The sequence below is a fragment of the Boleophthalmus pectinirostris genome, unplaced genomic scaffold (assembly GCF_026225935.1).
Source record: "Boleophthalmus pectinirostris isolate CB_2022bp ecotype Guang Dong unplaced genomic scaffold, ASM2622593v1 HiC_scaffold_16, whole genome shotgun sequence".
Classification (NCBI taxonomy): domain Eukaryota; kingdom Metazoa; phylum Chordata; class Actinopteri; order Gobiiformes; family Gobiidae; genus Boleophthalmus; species Boleophthalmus pectinirostris.
In genome coordinates this window covers 18,248,756-18,270,534 of record NW_026571095.1, presented here as the reverse complement: position 1 = coordinate 18,270,534, position 21,779 = coordinate 18,248,756, and the positions used below count along the sequence as shown (strand labels likewise).

The 21,779-nt window shown below is 38.8% G+C and overlaps 1 protein-coding gene across 1 annotated transcript in view; it reads right to left on the bottom strand.

Moving 5' to 3' along the window:
* The window catches only part of LOC110170370 (uncharacterized), a 186,422-nt gene that overhangs the window by 106,578 nt on the left and 58,065 nt on the right, over nucleotides 1-21,779 (bottom strand). Inside the window, exon 3 of the mRNA XM_055151955.1 lies at nucleotides 10,212-11,929. Within this exon, the coding sequence (XP_055007930.1) occupies nucleotides 10,212-11,663 (1,452 nt within the window). The 5' untranslated portion in view covers nucleotides 11,664-11,929. The remainder of the gene's footprint in view (nucleotides 1-10,211; nucleotides 11,930-21,779) is intronic.

Here is a 21,779-nt window from a genome sequence, read left to right as displayed (position 1 = left end):
ATACCCTGGCTACTTCTGTCACCTTTATGAACTTTAGGCTTTGATACAATCTACTATATGACACTGGATCAATAATACTATAAATAATTTTGAGTTTATCTTGCACAACCAACTAACAGCCTGATCATACAACAGCAATGCATGTGCCCTGGACTGGAAAAAGAAATATGTTATCGATGGGTAAATATTGTCTTTTCAGAGTCAAAACCACAACTGTTTATTTGATTAATCTAGTATGTTTTTATATGGCAGCGGTACAAACCATGGGCCAATAAACTTCATGGGCTAATCAACTACAGATAAAACTAATGGATGAAGCATTAAGTACATGAAATATGCATTGACTATTGTAGATAAAAATCAATCTTACCAGAGTTGGTAAATAAAATGGTTCATAATTCAGCCACTGAGAGAAATATATTTGTCACATTTATGCTTTACAGTTACAAGCAAAAACAGGAAAAAAAGACGAGCCTCCTCCAACTTAAGAGAAGCGTCACATATTTATGAGTAAGATTCGAAGGCATGCCATTAATTGGTGTTGATCAGACCAGACTTTGCTGCCAAGAGCGCTGGAATGTGATTGCAGCCAAAATCTCAAAAACTCTAGGTATAAACTTGTTTCAAAAATAGCACTGGAAAGTATGTACCAAATAGTGATGTCCTGGCAGCTAATAGTGACCAAACCAAGAAATGTGCACCTCAATATTCTACTTGACAAATGTTGTATTTACACATGAAATGAGTGAATTAATATAATAGGTATAATTGTTGTCATAAAAAAATATATATAAAGGAATTGGGAAACTTCTAGTCTGAGAGAAAATGCTCAAGACAGTCATCCTTTAATACTGAATAAGAAAAAAAATAATCAAAATAAATAATTAGGGGTGTAATGATATCTAAGTCTCACGATATATCGTCACGGTATGAACCTCACAGTATGATATTTATTGTGATATCGTGGGAAAGCTAAGGTGGGGAGGCTCACGATTAGGAATGTAACAATATCCAAATCTCTCAGTATGATATTTTGATGATATACATCTCACGGTACGATATTTATTGTGATATTTTATGCAGGAAAAACTGTTTATATGCTACTTTTTCCTTTTAAAATGCCTTGACAAGACTTAATTCAAAGAACTAAGACTTAAAAGTGCTTAGAACTGTTATTTCTTCATGTAGTCTACACTGAAATAGAGCAAAGGATCATGGGCTATTGCTGCACCTTAAATCTGAGCGAAGAGTCTTGTAATTTGATATATTGTGATGGTCCACGATATTATTGTGAGAACTTTGGTGATACGATATCATTGTATTGTTACATCTCTACAAATAATGCATTGTTGGGTGGAGCTTATGTATCCATATTCATATTTTAGTTTGTGCAATATTTTGGGAACTTTTTCTTACTCAAACGATATAATTTGTTCATAATTCTTACTCAGTATGCAATGGTCCTAATATTTGTTCATTCTGAAACCCATGGATATTATAATGACATTCTTAGCAGCAACAAAACAAGCATGGTAGCTACAAAACTGTGATGTTGTCCTGACAGCCTATATAGTGATGCTAGCCAACAGGGGCTAAATGTGCACTCATGTATTCCAGTGTGACTGCTAAAGGATGTGTCACCTCACAGCGTTGCTCTTGCCTTCCTCACACTTGCCCTCTGCTCTCTGACTCTGAGGGCTCCACGGGGGACAGTGGAGAGCACGGTCCAGGCCAATGCATAAATATTAGCTCAAGGTCGCGGGCACAGAGCTCACACAGGGCTATGCATAATTATGACTCTTCCACTGCTAGGGCTCTCTGCACTACATTCTGCACCTTCTAACCCCTGAAGAGTTAACTTAGCCCCGCAACAGCCCATTTTGAGCCAAGACACACAATTGTGAAGGTTAGATTGGCCGATCTGGGACAACACGATGAGATGACGGACAGAGGTAAAAACATAAATTATCTCATAAATATGACACCTTAGCAAGACACTAATGATTGTCCTTGTAGGAAAATTGTACTTTGGATTTGACCTATCCTTTAATGCCACTAGAGCCGCCTGCGGGACCCATTTCCTGAACTTGAGGTGGTACAATTTTTAGGAAGGATATTGTTATATATTGATTTGACCAATAAAAATGTGTGATTAAAAAATATCTGAAAAGGATAGATAGTAGATAGTAGTAATGGTTCATGGTGCTAAGGAAGTTATGGTATCATTATGGTGTTGGCTTTCATTTGGCCTGATCTTTGTTTAAATAGGGCTTCTAATACATTTTCACATGTATCTTCCAGACAGAATATGCAGTAGCCTTCCATTTCTTTACAGATAGAAACACTTCTTACGTCTTACATCTGGGAGAACAATCCTTTAAATGCAGAGGCTCACTTTGCTGATTTGTCCGACATTATCCCGAGATGAAACCGCTGCTGTAAGAAGGAACGAACGATTGGAGAAAAGAAAGTTAAAAGGCTGCCTACATTTTCTTTTCTTTGAATTCCATCTTTAATAGACTCCACAGTCACTTCCCCTCATAGCCTAGCTCCCTTAGTCATCCTCATCTATTATTTTGCTCTATGTGATTCTGCAGCCACTCACGCTCAAGCAGCCTCCACGAGGGACACCCAATAAAATGGTATTTAACTGTGCTTTCCATTCTCTGACTATCTCCCTCACACTTTTGCAGCGACTTCTTCCCTTGACGTTTCAATGCCAGAACCCCGGATTCTCTGCTTCTTCTGCTCCTTTTGTTATGCGTGTCTCCGCAGAGCTCTGGGCCTTAGCCGAGATCGGGGTCAGCGTCAAAAATGTGTGTGATCTCTTAGTCCTCTCCTTAACTGGCCCGCGCTTTTTCTAGTCGCCCACTGTTGCCTATTAACCTTTAGTGCACCTTCCGCCTCCTTTGTGCCTTTTTTCTCACCTGTGTACAATTGCACTATACTGCAACCATTAGAGACAGAGACAGCATTGTACCTTTTCTTTATGATTTCAGTCTCTAAAATGGTATTCTAACTCCCTTCTCTTTCTTTTTATGTCTGGATTTTGTCTTCTTTGGTCAGCCACTGTGGTCACTGTCTAATTGCCAGTTCACCCCTGCTGAGCTTGGCTGTCCTTTTATAGGGAGACTACAAGGCAAAGAACCCATTGCTTGCACATGTTAAAAAGATTCTCATCGAAGATGGTCAGTAGTATTACACTTCAAAGACGCCTGTTATCTGTTACATTAAGATGTCTTTTATATTTGTGTTATGATGTTCTTGATGCATTTAGGAAAAAATTATAATTTCAGAACCATTGCATAAATGTTTCAAACAACAATGAGAGGCAGTTAGTGTATTTTAATGTCTTTTTCTTAGAATACTAAATCTAGTACAATAATCACCATTTCTCTGAGGTTTACCACTCAACACCTGACACAAACATTATTACAAATTGATGATTAATTATTGATTTAACAGCTAATCAATGGAATAATTTAAACTTAGAAAGATAACTGTCCTGAATAAACAACTACAAATGGAGTAGAAGCAGCACAAACTTGGCACGATCTCAGACTCTTGAAATGAGTGATATGAACAGAGCATGTCCACAGAGTGCACTATAGCAGGTGGCACGTTGAAGCACTAGCATTATCAATAAAGTAGTCAATAAGGGTGTTAATTATATATTTCTACTTGCCCCGGGGCAGGAGGTTTCTTTTTAGCTCAGTTTTTTAGAGTATAATTATCAACCATGAAAGCTCAAGAATAATAATCACAAAGTTAAGTATAGCCCTCTAAGGGAATTGTTCTGCTCTGGTGGTGTCAGAAGATGAAAGCATTTAATTAGACTTGATCCTGATGTGTGTTTTATATTCACACTATGATGTAATATGGGTGCCTTGTGTGGCAAAGACAATAATGTTAATGGTGTAATATAGGCATATTTCACTAATTATGAATTATTTATGCTCCTGCTGATGATAATGTTATGCAAATGATGATGATAGCCTAGGTCTCTTTCCTGTTGCTCTGTAGATTAAGTGTGCATATTTTCAAACTGATCTATGCTCTTCACTGAGTATTAAGGTGAAAAGCCAACATTGACTCACTAGGAATTATACAGCAATCAGAATTACCATAATGACCACTGGTAATAGGATTTAAAGACAATGTATATCTTCTTTTATAAGATACAGTTCAGGAAGCAAAGAAGTAAATATTAAGCGAATGGTTCAAGCCAGGAACCTGGGATTACCAGTGACAGACCGCCAAATCTAATAGAGAGAGACAAAGTCATATCAAGAAGGAGTATTTGTTCATTAGGTTAATTGTACCTTGAATCATTTTTTTGTATTAAAAGACTGGGCACTGTAGATGCATCTTCAAATGTTTACACTTTGGTTTATTCAGTGCACTGGGAGAGTACCATTCTTCACTTATTTGGATCAGTTTATTACCTCCGCCAAGGAGGTTATGTTTTTGCCGGCGTTTGTCTGTTTGTTTGTTTGTTTTGTTTGTCTGTTAGCAACATAACTCAAAAAGTTATGGACCGATTTTGATGAAATTTTCAGGATTTGTTGGAAATGTGAAAAGGAAGAACTGTTTTCATTTTGGGGGTGATCCGGAAGAAATCCTGGATTCTGGATCACTTTGAAATTTTAGTTAACATTGTGGTAAATGGGGCCAAAAATGTTGTTTCTCAATATCTCGGTTAATTATTGACCAAACCCCATGAAATTTGACTCAGGGATGGACAATGGGATCCTCTTTCATATTCCAAAGGCTGATCTGGATCTGATCCAGAAGACTGATTTTATCGCAATTTATATAAACTAGAAAAGCACTCAGAGAGCGCAGACCTCCGCCAAGGACTACCCCCATTTTTTATATAAATTGTGATAAAATCAGTCTTCTTAATCAGATCCGGAAATCCCCAAAATGAAATCAGTTCTTCCTTTTCACATTTCCAACAAATCCTGAAAATTTCATCAAAATCGGTCCATAACTTTTTGAGTTATGTTGCTAACAGACAAACAAACAAACAAACAAACAGACAAATGCCGGCAAAAACATAACCTCCTTGGCGGAGGTAAAAATGGGGGTAGTCCTTGGCGGAGGTCTGCGCTCTCTGAGTGCTTTTCTAGTTAATCTTTGTTTTAAGAAGTGTCCTCACTAGTTTTGGTCTGGTTTTTGGGACTGAAAGAGTTGGATCATGCATTTCTAATAACAGATGGTCATATTGTTATAACTGATTAGTTTTCTACAGAGGCGTTGTATTTCAAAAGAGAATGGGGGATGGAACTAATCAGCAAGATGTATATTTACTCTTAATCCACACACTGCTGAGACGCCTTCTCTCTTTATGGTATTAAAAAAGCAAAAATCTATGTTTCGTTCACACTTGCCTTTGCAATCACTTGAAACACCATTACAGTCCATGTGACAGCATCAATTAAATTCACAATTATCATGGGACAGAAAGAATGTGGCTTGAGAAAATATAGTAACAGCAGCGACGAGTTCAAGTGCAAATGTGTGCATGTGCATGTGCACAAGATTTAAGAACAGAGTTGTCAGACCAGCCACTGCACACTTTACTTTGCCCTTTTAAGCAATGCCTGTGATCCACAAATACTATCCAAACACAAAGATCACAGTAAACACAGCCTTATACAAGCAGAAGAACGAAATTGAGGAGTAAAAAATTAAATATGGCTTTAAAAGTAACTCATATCCTGCTAGTATAGAGTGGGTCATATTAGATGTATTGCATGCTTGAAATGACACTGTATTAAAGCCCCTCTTTCCAATTGTAATAATAATTGTAATAATAAGAATGCATTCCATTTATACTGTGCTTTTTTGGATACTCAAAGATGCATTGTATTAATTATTCACTCCACAACTGGTGATAGAATGCTACAGTTGCAGCAACAGCTGCCCTGGGGTAGACTGATGAAAGTAAAAGCCACCAAACTGCATCATCGGCCACTCTGACTACCGATCCTACAATTAGCCAAGTGAAGTGTCTTACCAAAGGACACAATGACAGTTTGTACAAGTGCAAGAGAGAATCGATCCTCTGACCTTCGAGTGGGTGAACAAAGGCCCTAACCACTAAGTCACTGCTGTAGAAAGTATGTGTAAGGAACACGGTTGAGCTGGAACTGTTCATCCCATTCAGTCCCTTTAGCACAGGGGTTTCAAACCTGTAGCTTTGGCCTACCAGTATCTCCCCACCCTCTTCCAAGTAGCCCACCATGGGATTTCTGAATATATACAGATATATATAATAACTCAAAATTTGATGATTTACCATTTTAAACATATCACTTTGTTGCCTAACTTTGTGCACTAATAAATGGAAAATGCATGGATTATGTGTTACAGGCATTTAACTGTTCCCCATCTAAGGCTTGTCGTTGCTCTTTTGTATTCTCAATTTCATGTAATCACTAAAATTAATAACTCTCTGGCATTTTTGCTTTGTAAAGGAAGCTTACCGGAGGAAAAAGGATGGAGACCCCTGCTTTAGCATCATGAAAAACAATTCTTCCTTGTACATGGATCTAACAATGTGTCTAAATGGGCTTAATAGGGTTTCATGCCTAACTGAAAGAAATCGCCTTTTTTATTGGAGAACCTGAAAGTATCACTCTCTCTTTCTTTCGCTGAATGGTGTTTTCCTGAACTAGAAAAAATACAAGTTTAAGTATGTTACACAAAAAAGTGTATATCGTGTCTTTTCAAAGAAGTGTGGTGAGAATCCAATCCCACTTTATTTCTATAGTACTTAAGCAGTATTTTATAAACAAGGCAGAGTCCAAAGTGCTGCATATGTAATACAACATTATAAATGACATACATAATCTAATAATACCCCTACAATCTTCTTTACTCTTAGGGGAATTAAGGTCTTACAGTTAATGGACAAACAAATCACAAAGAATTTCAGATTAAAGCCTGAAAAATGTTTCAAAATGTCTCTGTGCTCCAGCGCCCAAAGACCTGGCAGTGCTGAGGAGCCTTTGTCTCTCATTGACATCACAGATTACAGTCTTGGCTCTTGTCTGAAGCTTTTGATGCAGATTTATCCCAAAACAGGCCGAGATCACACACAACACAGCATGAGTCAGACTCGAGAGAGGATTTTTGAGAAGAGCCTTTCGTTAAACACAAAAATCACACCTTAAGATTAACATGCACAAACCTGAGAGTGAGCATGTTATTGGCGTTTGGAGATGAGAAACTGAGTCACAGACGAAAATGGTGATTCAGTCTATCTGGATTTTGGACAGTTGGTTAGACAAGTGGAGCGGCTCTAATCGGTACAGTAGTCTTACAAAAAATATACAAATAAGGTTATTAAATTAAGTCAAGTTTGATACAAAAATACAATACAAAAATGACTAGAGAATAATAATAATACAAAGAATTGAAAAAATTGCTTGAAAACCCAAGACCATTCAGATTAACAGAATCAAGAAATTTGAAATATTTGACAAAGCAGTAACCAAACATATCAAACATGTGGAATTTTTAATCTTACAAAATATTTGAAAAAGTATCTAGTTCTGTTTGGGATACCCAAAACATAATACAACACAAAAGGTAGCACAGTAGGTTAAATTCTCCAACTAGAGTATTCCTCACCAAGCCTAACTCAAGATCTGAAGATATGTCTCCAGACAAGGCACTGAGCAGAATGAAAGATGGTTCAAATGTAGATGACAACTTTCTCTATGAGGTCAGTAACAGATATCTTCACCTTCACTTTAACCATAGCAAAATGAGGCCCATGAATCAAAATACATATTAATTTGTATTCATTTGTACCTATTGATACTTTTGCAGTGACATCCCATTGGCAAATTATTCATCGGTTACCATGGAGACGCAAGCACACATTAGCAAACATGGTAAAATTGTTTAAAGATGAAAACTACAATACAAAATTTATTTATATAACACATTTTCATGAACCTGTGATCAATACGAGTGTTCATGGTCCTGTCTTAATTTGACTAACAGAGCTTCAGACAGAGTAGAGCCTTCAGTTAAAAGCAAAGCTCCAGGGAACGTTGACGACATCAGCTGCAAAGTATCAATAGTCAGTGGAGCAGAGCAGATTAAACATCCATAAGCGTATTAAGATGTATAAGAGCATTATTCATGTGTGCCATCACTGTCTAATACAATAGGGAACTAATCACAGGCATCTCTAGGCCAGTACACAGCCACAAAAACATTTCTGGGTGTACTCCAAGAGTCAGCACTATCATATGGGCTTGTGTGTGTCCTGCCTGGCCCTGTTCCTTCCATGAATGCCATACAATGTGCTGGCATAAATACCTGCTTGACACAGCAGATTGGCAATAATGGCTTTACACGCGGTGCCATCTGTAAGCTGGACCGCTCTGCTTCTGCATCTTTTCAGTGGCTACTAACTTCTTTTTACAGCCGTTGTCAATACCCAGGGTGCAGACAGAAAAACAACGGTAAATCATGTTAACTAACCCATTCCCTCGGCTTAAATAGAGACTAACTCTTAATAATAAAAAGCTTACGTGTAATTCTTAGAAAAATGTAAAGATAATTAAGATTACTTTCTTGGGTTTATTATTACTAAAAAAACTGTCCAATAGATATTAAGACTAATGAAATATTCTTTCTTAATGAAGAAAGGTATTTCTGGATGACCTCAAAAGTACAAAAGTAGTGATTGTAGTGCCATCACAGTTTTACAGCTGTATTAATCGTTGCAGTAGTAAACGTGAGAGTAGAATAACCAACAGAAGTATCAATAGCCCAGCATTAGTGGTATAACACAGCGTATTTTCTATATTAAGTAGGCTACATTTACTGAGCCGTACTGAAGTTTGCAAAATTAAATCCATAAATAAAGTACTTCAATGGAAGAAAAACAGTAAAATTTATATTTTTTCTGTAACTCCCCCAGCTGAGATGCCACTCTTAACTCTAGACCCAAGCCAATACACACAAACACAGAACACATCAACTATCTGTGTGGTTTCCAACAGCCCGCAGCAGCCACACCGGGATCATTACTATTCATTTACTCTGCAAACTGGCCACACAGGCTTATAAATTAGCTCATCTGCGGCAGCTGCGTACAGAGACAGACTGGCACATGCTGAGAATGAGACCAAGACCATTACAGTGTACAGATGTAGATGCACACCTTCTGTCCAGCCAACGTGACCTCCTCCTATCTCATCTGCCCACTGCTTTATAAGAGCAGGGAGGGCCATGTCCGCTCAATGATTCTAATAAATTTCACATCAGACCAATACAAGCTTCCCTGTGTAGTGCGCAGGGACACGCGGTGATAAATCCCGTCAAACACAGTGTAAATCAGTGGGATTGAAATGGCATTATCAGGGACCTTGCAGACCTCTGACCATGTCGAGTTGACAGGTGTGACCTACAGGAAAATGAGGACGGACTCTGCTCTTGCTTTCTGCCTTCAGGTAAACATCAGTGGTGGAAGGAAAAAGTAAAGGCATTAATTCTTCTCAATGTGTCAATTCCCATCGGCGGGCACAGATTGGCAGTGATCATGACGGGACCCTCGGGCGTTTGGGATAGGGGGCTTTGTTGCGCCTCGGCACACCATTGATTAATTGAAGGTTTTACGGCTACCTGGAAGGCAACGCATTGCACAGAGCAGTATAAATCAATTGTGATTGCAATTCTATAACACATAAAGTGTAGAAAGTATAGCTTGGTTGGTAGAGCATGAAAGCATATAGACAGCAACTACCTTGGCGTTGTGGGTTTGAGTCACCCCCAAGGCTTTCTGTCATCCCTTAACTGTCTTTTTTATTTGAAAAGACAAAATTTACTTAAAAGGAAAAAAAAATGTACTTAAAAATGGTTTGTTGTTTGACAAAACAACAATAGTGGAAGTATGAGTGTTTTTTAAGTGTTTAGGATTATTAGGATTATGTGTTAAATTTAAAATATGATTTTATAAGTGTGAGATGTGCTGAGACCCATTTATTCAATTTCTCACTCCTCTCCAATTTTCCTAGTCAAATAAAAAAACTGGAAGAAGAATTCCTGGTTCTTCCTCAGAGATACGAGAGGACGACCTTAGGTTGAACAAGCCATGTAAGTCACACTATCTTAAATATTCATTAAACATTCATACAGCATTCACAACCTTGCTAAATCATAAATGAAGTTAGCTTTTCCCTTACCCGTCCGATGAGAACAGGTTCAGGCCCAGCGTACTCCTCGATCACAAAGAACTGATTCCAGATCCAGCTCCTCCTGCTCCGAGACCGTACGGCCTTCCCCTCTGAAATCCCACCCAGAGTCCCCTCCTCTTCCTCCAGCTCCTCAAACACCAGACCCACACCATTTTCCTGTATCTGAGGCTCTACCATTTTGGCCTCTTTGCTATTGCGGTTTTCGGAGGGAGCGGGATGGAGCCTCAGGACATGACTGCTGCTATCACTGCTGTTGACAAGCTTGCTGTCTTCATCTTTGGGATATTGAGCCGTGCTGAGTTCCATGTTGGCGAAGTGAATTGACTCTGCTAATGGGTCTCGGTGGGAATCGGCTGCTCTGTTCCCCGGCCGCAATCCCTGGGGTTGCATTGTCAGCACAGACGGAGCGTTTGTTTCAGAGGGGACAAACTGTGGGAGATGTTTTGTCGATGTAAATGGTGGCTCCGTTCGGTCGATCATTACTTCTTTCTTGGGGCTGTTGACCTCAATCTGAGCTAAACTGACGAGGTGCTTGCTCCTGCTGTCACTGGCAACTGTATCTCCCAAATTGTCCCTATTGCTTAATGGATTAACATGTGCCTCTGCACTTTGCCCCCGATTATGATCCAATGGAGTGGGCACTGGGCTCGCGTAGGGAAATGCAGTCTGATTATCAAGTCCACTATGGGTTTGAGTGACAGCTATATCTTGTCTTTGCGGCTTCTGGGCATCGGACTGTCCATGATTAACGTCAATCAAATCTCGTTTCCTGCTTCTGCTGCCCTTGCTGGGAAAACTCAGGCTCGGAACGCTCTGCATTTGGGAATTGACGATCCGTACTAGGTTCTCTTTGGACAGTAGTTTCAACACCTCATAGCTCCCAGTCAGATTAATTTTTCTATTGGACTCTATACTGAAGGCCTTTCCTGGTAGCGCTCCAGTGCTCAGTTCTGGCCTAATTCTTGTTCTTAAACTTGTTTTAAACCTGGTCTTGTTGGAGTGAAGCTCTTGCTTGTGATGGATTGTATACGTTTTCTCTGGCCTCACTGATTTGGACTCTACATTCTTAGTATTATTTCTTAGCCTGTGCATCTCCTGAGTTACCTCCCTACTAGCTGCCATCAAGTGCCAGTCCACCTCACGCTTTGGCTTAAAAAGTTGCCTATCCTTGTCAGCTGATGTGGCGTGACTTTGCAATATTTTGGCATAGGACACAGTCTCCTCACTCTCCTGCTCATGGCTAACCAGGTTTCTAAGCGTCACCACGGGCAACGCCTCCACACTCGACTCCCATTGGTCCGCAGCTCGGCTATCTCCCAGCTTCAGCATATGAGACCCGCCCACTCCTCTCCTCCGAGCGATCTTACTGGACGTGGCACCATTCAAAAGCCCCTCCCACACGCACAGGGAGACCAACAGGAGCAGACTTCTTGTAATCATGTTGACCTGTGATGAGATGAGTCCTAATTTGAGGGTAATTTGCAATGAAGCCAGCCTTGTTTTCCGGTTGTCTTCATTCTTCTCTGTTTTTGTTCCCTCTTCCCTCTCTCTCGCTCTCTTTCTCTCACTGCCCTTCACACTTAGCTGGAGGGCAGGTGTCAGTCACTTGGTATTTTTTCCTTGCTGGCTTGCTCCCTCTATCTCGGTTAGCGTCTTCTCCGTGACACTTCTTCACCTTCTATCCATCCCACGGAGGCAAGAAAACCCTGAGAGAACAGATAGAGATAATTGAGTTAAAACTTTAATCATTGTGAGGAGGTAATTAGAAGTGTGGCAGCATAGACAGGTACAAGAACTTACAGACAAGAGAGGCAAGAAGGGCTTTGTAAAATCGCACAATCACATAGAAACAAGAACACTGGGCTTTTTAGGCTCAGAACAATGCCATTTATGTAGTTGCATAATGACAAATGAGTGTGCTCTATTAGATGAGACAAAGTTATCAAATGCTGCACTGACAAAGATGGATACTGTTAAGAAAATGCTCAAATGATTTGCACTGCATATCTTGAATAATGCAATACAAATTACATTTCTCATGATAATTTCTTATTGAGGAATATTGAGAAACTATTCTGGTGATAGGGCCTGCCACCTGCCTGTCTCCATGGAGATGTTATTGCTTTTCATGGAATGTTCCATAACATGGCATTTAATTTATCTATCTCCTTGGAGACAAGCAGGTGACGCAGGCCAAGTTACATGTCAGATCAGGGGAGATACAACCCCATTCACAGTAAGGTATTAGCACCTATAATTGAATAGATCTGAGATAAATATAGTAAAACTGTGAAAAATTCCAGGCAAAGCATAGTGGAACCTTAAATACTGGTGATTTTTAAAACAACATACAGTAAATGGACACAACTGCTACAAATACATTCTCATAAGTTGGCATGTCCCATAACAAATTACAGTACAGACATTTAAAACATATTTGGCGTAAGAGACGGTAATTAGAACACCACCAAGAGTAGTATAAATTATTGGGATGAAATTATCATCTACAAAACTGACTGAGATAACATTATTACAGAACGCTCTCAGCACTTATTAACAAAAAAACACTGTCGAGGATTTTTGACTATGCTGCCAGTTATTTAATTAAAATGTGGGTTGTTATAACTTTGATGCAGGATTAATTAGGTGGATTAATATCATGCTTTGATCAGTCAGAGTGTCAGTCCAGAGATGTGGAGCCACTTTGTTCGACGCAGTGCCTTGAGCGATTTGAAAGGTTCTTTCATATCTCTATAAGACAGATGAATTGCTATGGCGACCCTGAAGCTGAAGATTTAGATGGATTGAATAAAATTATGTTGCAATTGTAAATAGTTCATAACAAATAAAAGATAATGCCTGCTCAGAAGATACCACCACCCCTTTATCATAAATAACATTTTTTTAATGTATGACCTTGGAAAAAATGTCAAAATAAGAATGTATCATTAATATTTAATTGTTTTAAAGTAGTAGCATTAGAAGCAGCAGTTTTAATTAGTGGTGGTAGGTAGACTGTGCTGTCAAAGGTTGAGTACTAGCTATAAGGTAGAAGTTCTAGTAATAAGAGATAGGTATAAAAATCTTTCATAACATATGCAGTACACAGAATAATTGTTATGCAGTCATTGTTCAAACCATGTTAAACATCAGCATGTATGTTATTGTAGTAAAATTACATATTGTTACTAGCACAAAGTAATTAACACAGCAGTTGTTGGAACACACTATGTATGTGTAGCTTTAAATGTTTCAGTATTTTTCATGGTTTCACACGGTTTTTATCTGCTGCCTAAGGTTTTTCACCTGTCACAGAAAATTCTCACTTGCCATATGTGAATGAAAGGCTAAAGGAGCAAGGCGCTACCTCCAGGGTGTTAAAATCAAGCTTGGCTGCCTTTACAAGAATAACACCTAACCACAGAGTAAAACCAATACGCTAAGGAAAACCACAGTTTGCGTCAATTCTAATTTTCATAAGAATAAAACATAGAAAACTTTTCAGACTGTATTAAAAGTGCATGTATTTAGTAATTTGTGGATTTCTGTGTTAAGCTGTGCCTGTTACATTGAGTTCGGTGTGGCGCAGTGTGGTTGGACCGCTTGTATGACACTTGCTCCTTGGAGACACAGGCAGACCTTGTCAGCACATTCACTGGGGCATGACTGAAGTTGGGCTTTTCCACGTGGAATACTTATCACCCTTCGCCCCCTCCCTCTCCTTCTCTTAGTCAAAGCGTCATTCTTTCTCTCCTGCCTGAACATATAAAACGATTAGCCATCCTCCATGCTTTTGCCACCTCTCCCACACACCACCTGTCTCTGGCTTTGGCCCTAACTGTCTTCGTAAATCTCTTTCTATCTAACCTGCTTTTGTTTTACCATCTTGTTCTTGTTGTTTCTTGGAACCACCCTTGCTTTCCCCATCTATGTCAATCAAAAAAGCCTGTCACCATGTCCCTAACCCAGCATGCTCTCTGAGGCTTCAATCAATCACACAATCCCTTCTCTAACATTGGAAATGACAGGTGTCTCTCCAGCTTCTACATCAATGATAGGCTACAGCACTATAATTGAACGCATAAATCTAGTCATCACCTGATAAACTGCTCCGGACAAGGTATTAGGAGTGGTTAGATGAAGCTGTGGCGGTTAAAATACCCCACTTCCTTTACTGAAAAAGACACGTATATAAACGTTGCAGAGGTGATAATGCAGGATGTGAAGCAAGAGTTCTCGGGTCTGGCGTTATCTCCAACGTACAGCACAGGAGGGAAGGCGATTGGGGTGAAGTCAATGACAAAGCCACTCTCTCTCTCTTTCCCGGAGGAACTTATCGGTTGGGAGTTTGATGGCCATGCAATCATGGCCACAGGCGTCTAGTTAACAAGCCCGGGGCAGGTGGCAGGATGCATGGCGGAATATCAACTCCAGCCGAGAACAAATTTATAAACATTTTCCCTTCCAAGGCACTGTCACAATTACTATTTCTTGAAGGACTCTCTGTAAAAACACTTGCTTTTATTCTCTTTGTTCATTCTCCTTCAGCCATATTCAAGGCTGCAATCTCGCCCCCAAACGCACTCTTAGACTTTATTCCAGTAACATATCGATCTGTGTCTTCAGCCTATTGCATTGTGTAGAGGCATCTTAAGGGAGAAGCTATTGTTGTGTCATTACCGTGTGCTGGGCCTGTAAAACAGTAAGTGAACATAATTGCGTGTTGTGGTTGAAGAGCACAAGGGAGCATATATTTCCTCATTAGATTTTTATATCATGTAATGTGGCCAAATCGTTGTTTTCATCCTTGCAAAACTGAGAACATCGGCTGGAGGATTTCACCCGTAGCTCTTACATATGCTACTATGGATTCAAGCAGCAAATAGAGATCATAGAGCGCTACGCCGTGTTGCTTTAGGGACTCCTTACTCGCTAATTAGAATTGTGTAATAACCCATACATACTGAAAAGATTTCGCAAGAGCATGATAGTTACTTGGGCTGTATTTTCTTTTAAGTTCAATAAACCTGCAGCAAATTCCACTCTGCTTTGTTTAATTAGGCCAATAAATATTTTAATTAATTTGGTGTTACGGCTCCCACCTCACCTAAAAGTTTAAATTATTTTGCTTCATTGGCTCTCTCCATCGATTGTAAGAAGCCACAGCTCCGTGAACGGTGTCACCAACTTTTACGACACTGCAAATTTTAATTACGAATCCTCATTGTTCTCTCTGTCAATCTTGTTTTCCACCTTTTCCACTTGTGGCACAGTGGTAGATTGTGCAGCATTACACCCACACGCCTCTTTCCACTACAGTTAAGGCACACATAGGCCTACATACAGTGTGACTTCTAGCCGAGCTGACAAAACATTCACAAGAATAATCCCTTATTTTGTTGCACACACATACATGGAGCATCACCACAGGAGCTAACACTGCTACAGACTTCCACCCGCTGCAGCCTCACATCCACGAAGGCACGCATAAAACATGACCACTCCAAAGGCCTCCCTGCTCACCACTAGGATAAGGGGCGGTGGTGAAACGCAAAGCTCTGGGGATGGTGTTTCTGAACATTGAGAGAAAATGGAGACCATATGCTAATCCAAAAGAATTATGTATGAAGTAACAGTATTGGAAAGTACATTGGATACTGAGGTAATTTTTGAAAGTAATATGCTGTATTTTCAAGTTTAAAAGGCATGGACACATAATTAGAAGTTGAGTTAAAAGTATGTATGTATGTATGTATGTATGTATGTATGTATCACACTTAATAAACATGACCTAGTTGTCTCCACATGTGAGGTGAACATTTTCAAATCAGGTATTGCGTTAACTGATTATGTTGTACCCGTGTAGTAGGGGTATGTTGCGTTGTGCTGAAAACTGAAAACAAAAGAACCACTTGAGTGATTTCTCACTGCTTCCTTCATGCACAAGTTTAATGCAATCAAATATAATAATCATGAACATTTTACATGTGGCTCATAAGCCTGTGTGGACACAAGATGGCGGACACTAGCGCACAATGTAAAAAAACATCTGGTCTTATTAATATAAAAACACAGAAATCAAACCCTTAGCTAATATAACATTTGTCAACAATCGCTTGAACAATATACAGCAAACACAAAACATTTGATAACTCTCACCTGAAAACAAAAGAACCACTTGAGTGATTTCTCACTGCTTCCTTCATGCACAAGTTTAATGCAATGAAGAGAAGGAGCGCGAAATCCCCCAAGTGGCGCGCGAAGGCATTACCAATCACCAGATCATTGAATCCCAGGCTAAGCAGTCGATAACAGATGTGATGGATGGTACTGAAAAATAAACTAAAATAAACGTTTTAATAAACTTTTAACTCTTTTTTTAAAAACTGTTTTTAAGGCTTATTTAAATTTATATTTATTAATATTTATTACCAACCTTTTTACTGTTTTTAACTTATTAACATGAACTCTCATGAACTGTATCACTGCCATTGGGCACAAAGCATAACATTAAGGGCATATAGCACCATTCTAACCTATCACAATTACAATTGTAATGTTGACCTTTTATTTATTACAAAAAATATTATTCTTGCTGTTTTAATTTCGTGTTTTAGTTCAACATTGAACTGGTTGCCAGTTCCAATGCCTAAATCCAGTTGGTTTGAACCTAAAAAGTGTCTTTTAGATAAGGTATTCTCACTCTCAAAAACAGTACCAGCAGCCAAATGTTAATCAAAGCAAAAGCAGCCTGTGTAGTGAGTGAATTCTGGACATTCTGAGCTTCCACATGAGGCATGTGAGTGCAGGCTATATACCTTACCTTTAAGGTTTGACAGGGAAAACTGTTAGTCATAAGGAAAATCTGTCAGTAAATGGGTTAATTGTGATGTTTCTTCTCACAATAATTGTAACACTACATTTCATGTTGTGACATCTCTAGTTGTAAATTCTTACATAGCTTTAGATTAACAGTGTTTCTCCCACCTCTATAAAGTAACAAAGATAGACTCTGGAGAGTGAGGAGGCAGTAGAGAAGACTGGGATAAGTAAAGAGCACAGATACATAGACCTCTGAGCAGACAGAGCAGGACAAGTTGTGTTTAAGTGCAGTGCTGCTCCTCACCTTGAACCCGGGCAGATAAAAGCAGGCGTGTCAAGGTGTCAGACAGTAAGACGAAAAAAGCTCTTGCTTAAATTTGTGTGAGAACGTCCAACACAGAGCCTTTGTCCCCGAAATGTGTCTCCGAATCCCTGATACATCCTGACAACAAGCAGGTGTTAGCCTCTCCTAGGAAAAACTACACGTCCTAAGAGAGCCCATGTTTTTACTGGGTGGTGCACATACAAACAACAGTTGGCAACAAAGCATTATTCTTTCATAGTAATTGCATAAATTAACATGTTTTATATTACATTACAAAAGCGAGATGCCTACTGTGATGGTAGATAGTCTTGTTAAGATTACTTAAAACAGAAATTACAAGCATAATTTCTAAATTTTATTCTGTTGGAATTACAGATTGCTATTTATTTGGAAACTTAAGAATGGAATGATTTCCTGGCTACTATAGTTGGAGTGATGGCAAAATAATAAAAAGTATTAAGAGATTCAAGAATGTTTTCTCAAACAAGTGTGTTTTGGAAAAAGGCACAAAGTTCTGTTGCATCCATCATACTTTTTTTCAGAATGGCTTGGAGAAAACACCTTACGCCATCCATGTGGTTTGAAGGAGACTCTTTGTGCAAGAGCAAAGGTTCGCCTCAGAGCAAGACCCTGTGTGATGCCCCAGGACCATCCCCATAAGCAGACTATGAGCTGACCACCCTCTCATCCTCCTACTCTCTCCTCTGCTGCTCCACAGGCTCTCATACCTCAGGCACTTCCTAGACAATGAATTCTTTATTTCTGACCCCAGGTGGATAATACAAGTCATGGATATTCAAATGAGAGTATAATTGTGCATTAAGCCAATGAGAGACAAAGAGGTCAGCACTGGGGCACAGCGCTAGAAAATCTCTTAAAAACTTTTGGGAGACAGCTCAATTTCTTCTGTTATTTTTGTATATGAGGGTACATTGGAATTATTTTGTTAGTAAGTGTTTGTATACTTATAGTGTGAATCACTGTACACATAAAACATAATGAAATAAAGTAGTAGATCAGTTATCTCACATTCTTTTCATTAGATTTCAGTAAACAAAAAAATATTAAGTATTGTTCTACCAAAGTGTGAAATTTGTAAAACTTTAAGTCAGTTTAGTTTTTTTCTGTCAAACTCAATCAAGTTTTCTCCATAATAAATTTAGATTTTATATTTGGGCCTTTGAATATCTATGTCGGAGTCCGGGACCCACTCAAAAACGAGCTGATACATCTCAAAGGGCAATCCTTCAAACCTATTTTCCAAATAGAAAACGTGCTAATGGCACAAAGAGCTCCCATCAGTTATTCTAGTGTTGGCGTAAAACATTTGGCCACGAGATAATAGAACATTGCTCAAGATGCTTACTAACTTTCCTTGGCAAAGAAAACTTTCCATTTGGCTCAACAGTCCATTCACAACATCAAGCACAGTAAAAACTAGAGACACTAAACATAATAGAGAGGACATCAACAACATAATCAAATGTATTATCTTTATGTTAGGTACCCACATGCTCTAGTGCTGCGGCTACACTATATAAACTGTGAGAGGTGCCATAAAGATCTAATAAATGATGAGGACGGACAGAGCAGAGCATCACAGAGCCAAGAGATGTGCCAGTAGGTGTGCACAGGGACAGCGTTTGTGGACCATATCTTACTGCTTTGGCAAAACGTCAAGTAGTTTTGTGTGATCCGAGGTAGCACATGGTCCACTGTTAGAAATACCAGGAGTGATGACCTCATAAAGGCGTGTGATTTAGAGCTCAGTGCTGCTCATCACAGACTTTTTAAAAATGATTAATAATGTATCAAAATGAATCCAGTACTTTTCAAAAAAAATAAAATAAATAAAAAGAATAGAATCATCAAACCGTGTCACTGCTCCATTTTTTGCATAACAAAATTTCACTGCTGTGCCTGTGACTCATGTTGAGGTGCATGGATATTCAGGCTTCCTCCCACTGTCAAAGGAGGACTTGAACTTGGGTGAACTTGAATTCCCTACAGTGAATAAATAGTATTATAGGTAGCATATAGTTGTCTCTCAGTAACAAAAATACCCTAACATACATAACCAAAAAGTCAATGAGATAAACTACCAAAGTTGCAGTAGGAGGTAAACTCATGAAAAGTATGAATGATTTTTATGAGTTTTCTGATTAAACTAGTTTTAGTGGTTTATGAGTATCATTAAATTAACAATAATAATACAATGCTCAAAGTCACGTTACAATTTCAACAGACTAATGGAAGCGTGACTGCCAATCTGCGCCATTACCACTCCTAGTCCAACACTCACGTACACACCATACTAGGTCAAGTGACTTGCCTAAGGACACAACAAGAATTTTTGCCACTAGCACCCCACTGTGGCACCTGGTATTCCCAGTGGTCCAACCAGACCCTCCCTTGTCTAGCTTGTGAGATCTGACGAGATCAGGCTTTGACAAGGAGGTCTGAGTTTATACCATAATCTGCAGGTTATGCGAGTGGCTGGGGGATTTTCACTCTTTTTTTTTTTCTTTGTAATATTGTGAAATAATCACAGATCCTTTTCAAACCTCCTTTTTTATTTCTGGACAATAATATTCTGGCAAAGCAATAATGCACTACCAAATGGTTGTTTTGATAATTTTTGTTGAATTTCGAGTGGCTAATAAAAACAAAACCTGCGGCGTTGTGAACTTTATCTGCTCGAGTTTGACCTTCAGCTGTGCACTGTTTCCACAATAACACATCAGCAAATAAACCATAGTAAAATAAGTGTTTAACACTGTGGCATCTCTCATCTGTTTTCTGAATGCCAAATAAAAGGAAAAGATTCCAGCCAGGTCAAGTCAAACACATTTCAAACATTCTAATGGCCCCACTCACAGGCCACAAGCACACCACATTGTATTTTTTACTCCAACTCTGACATGAATTGGAACACAGCTCATCTAATTTGCCTAATTAACTGTGGCAAAAGGATCATAGTGGACTGTAATTGGTCGAGCCGATGAAATATCCCCAAGCATTAACACAATATTCAGCCTCAGTTAAACAAGGTTGAGAATTTATTTGACTAGTAATACTCAACCCCAGATGCTAATGAGCTTTTTAAAGGTTATCAGTGGCTAATTAGTGCAAAAAGGCTTTCTTCATCAAATAAATCAACAATTAGAAAGGTCACTGTATTTCAGTACTTCAATTCATTGTGAAATTCCTTTAGAGCTAGTAGACTACATAGAATCCATTCTCTTGTTTCTTAATCCAGGTGTGGGGATAATAAAAAAAATACTATAATGGCAAATCAATAAATGACCAAGCAGCAATATTTTATTCATTCAATATTTATCTGTGTACATTTTTGTAGTACAGGATTAAAAAACATATTTATGATGCATTAATGATGTGTGTTCATTGTGGAATTAGTTTAAGATATGGTTCAATTCATTTAGGATTAGGATTGTTGTTTCAGAAGCATAAAGATGTCTTCAGTACTATTGTGTATCAAACTATATATAACATTAAACCATTTGTTATTGCGACAGGAACCAACACAAAGAATATAAAGGTATTAAATATAACAAATCTCTTTTACCCTTATAAAAGAGACCGGATCAAGAAGCTAACCCACTAAACCCATACAACCTATTTAAAATACAGATCACATGAAAGAGAAGACAGTAAGATTAAATTGTAAATAATCACATAAAAGTCTTGGCAGATTTAATTCTGGTTATGCTAAATATTATGCATCTTTGTTGTAATTGAACCACTGAAATAAAGTTGACTTTTCTATGCTAGTGTACTGACGTTTGACCTATAAATGATGATAAAGCAACAACACAAGGAACTAGTTACATCCTACACAAGCCGACTCCAGTGTACATGATGAACCTGATGATCCTTACTCCTGTTTGTACAAGAAAAATGAAAGGGAATGATAAGCTCCATTGATCTTCAGGCATAAAGGTCATTCTCTATAGCTGTCCGTCTGTTTAGAGCCAGTGTTGAAGAGGTGTAGGCCATGTATTCATAATGGTGAGTCATCTACTGCCAAAGCTGTTACCAAAATTACACCTGATGCCTATCAGGACAGCCACTCTCGCACTCTTCCACCAGGATGCATGAAAACATCAAAAAGCTATCTGGTCCTTTCAACACAGCACCTGACATTTTAGGAGAGTGTCCTTGGAAGAAACTGATTGACTACCTAAAGATGTAATGTTAGCATGGAAAATAACAAGTGCAACCCCCTACGTAAAACACAGAACACAGTACTGTCTGAATGTAACAATCTGTGACTTTCATATCTGGGCATATCTGCATGTATTGAATGTGTGGCCAAATTGACTACAAAATAATGGGGATTGTGCAATGATTGGAATGTGCAATATTTTGAACTGTGCAATGATGGGAAC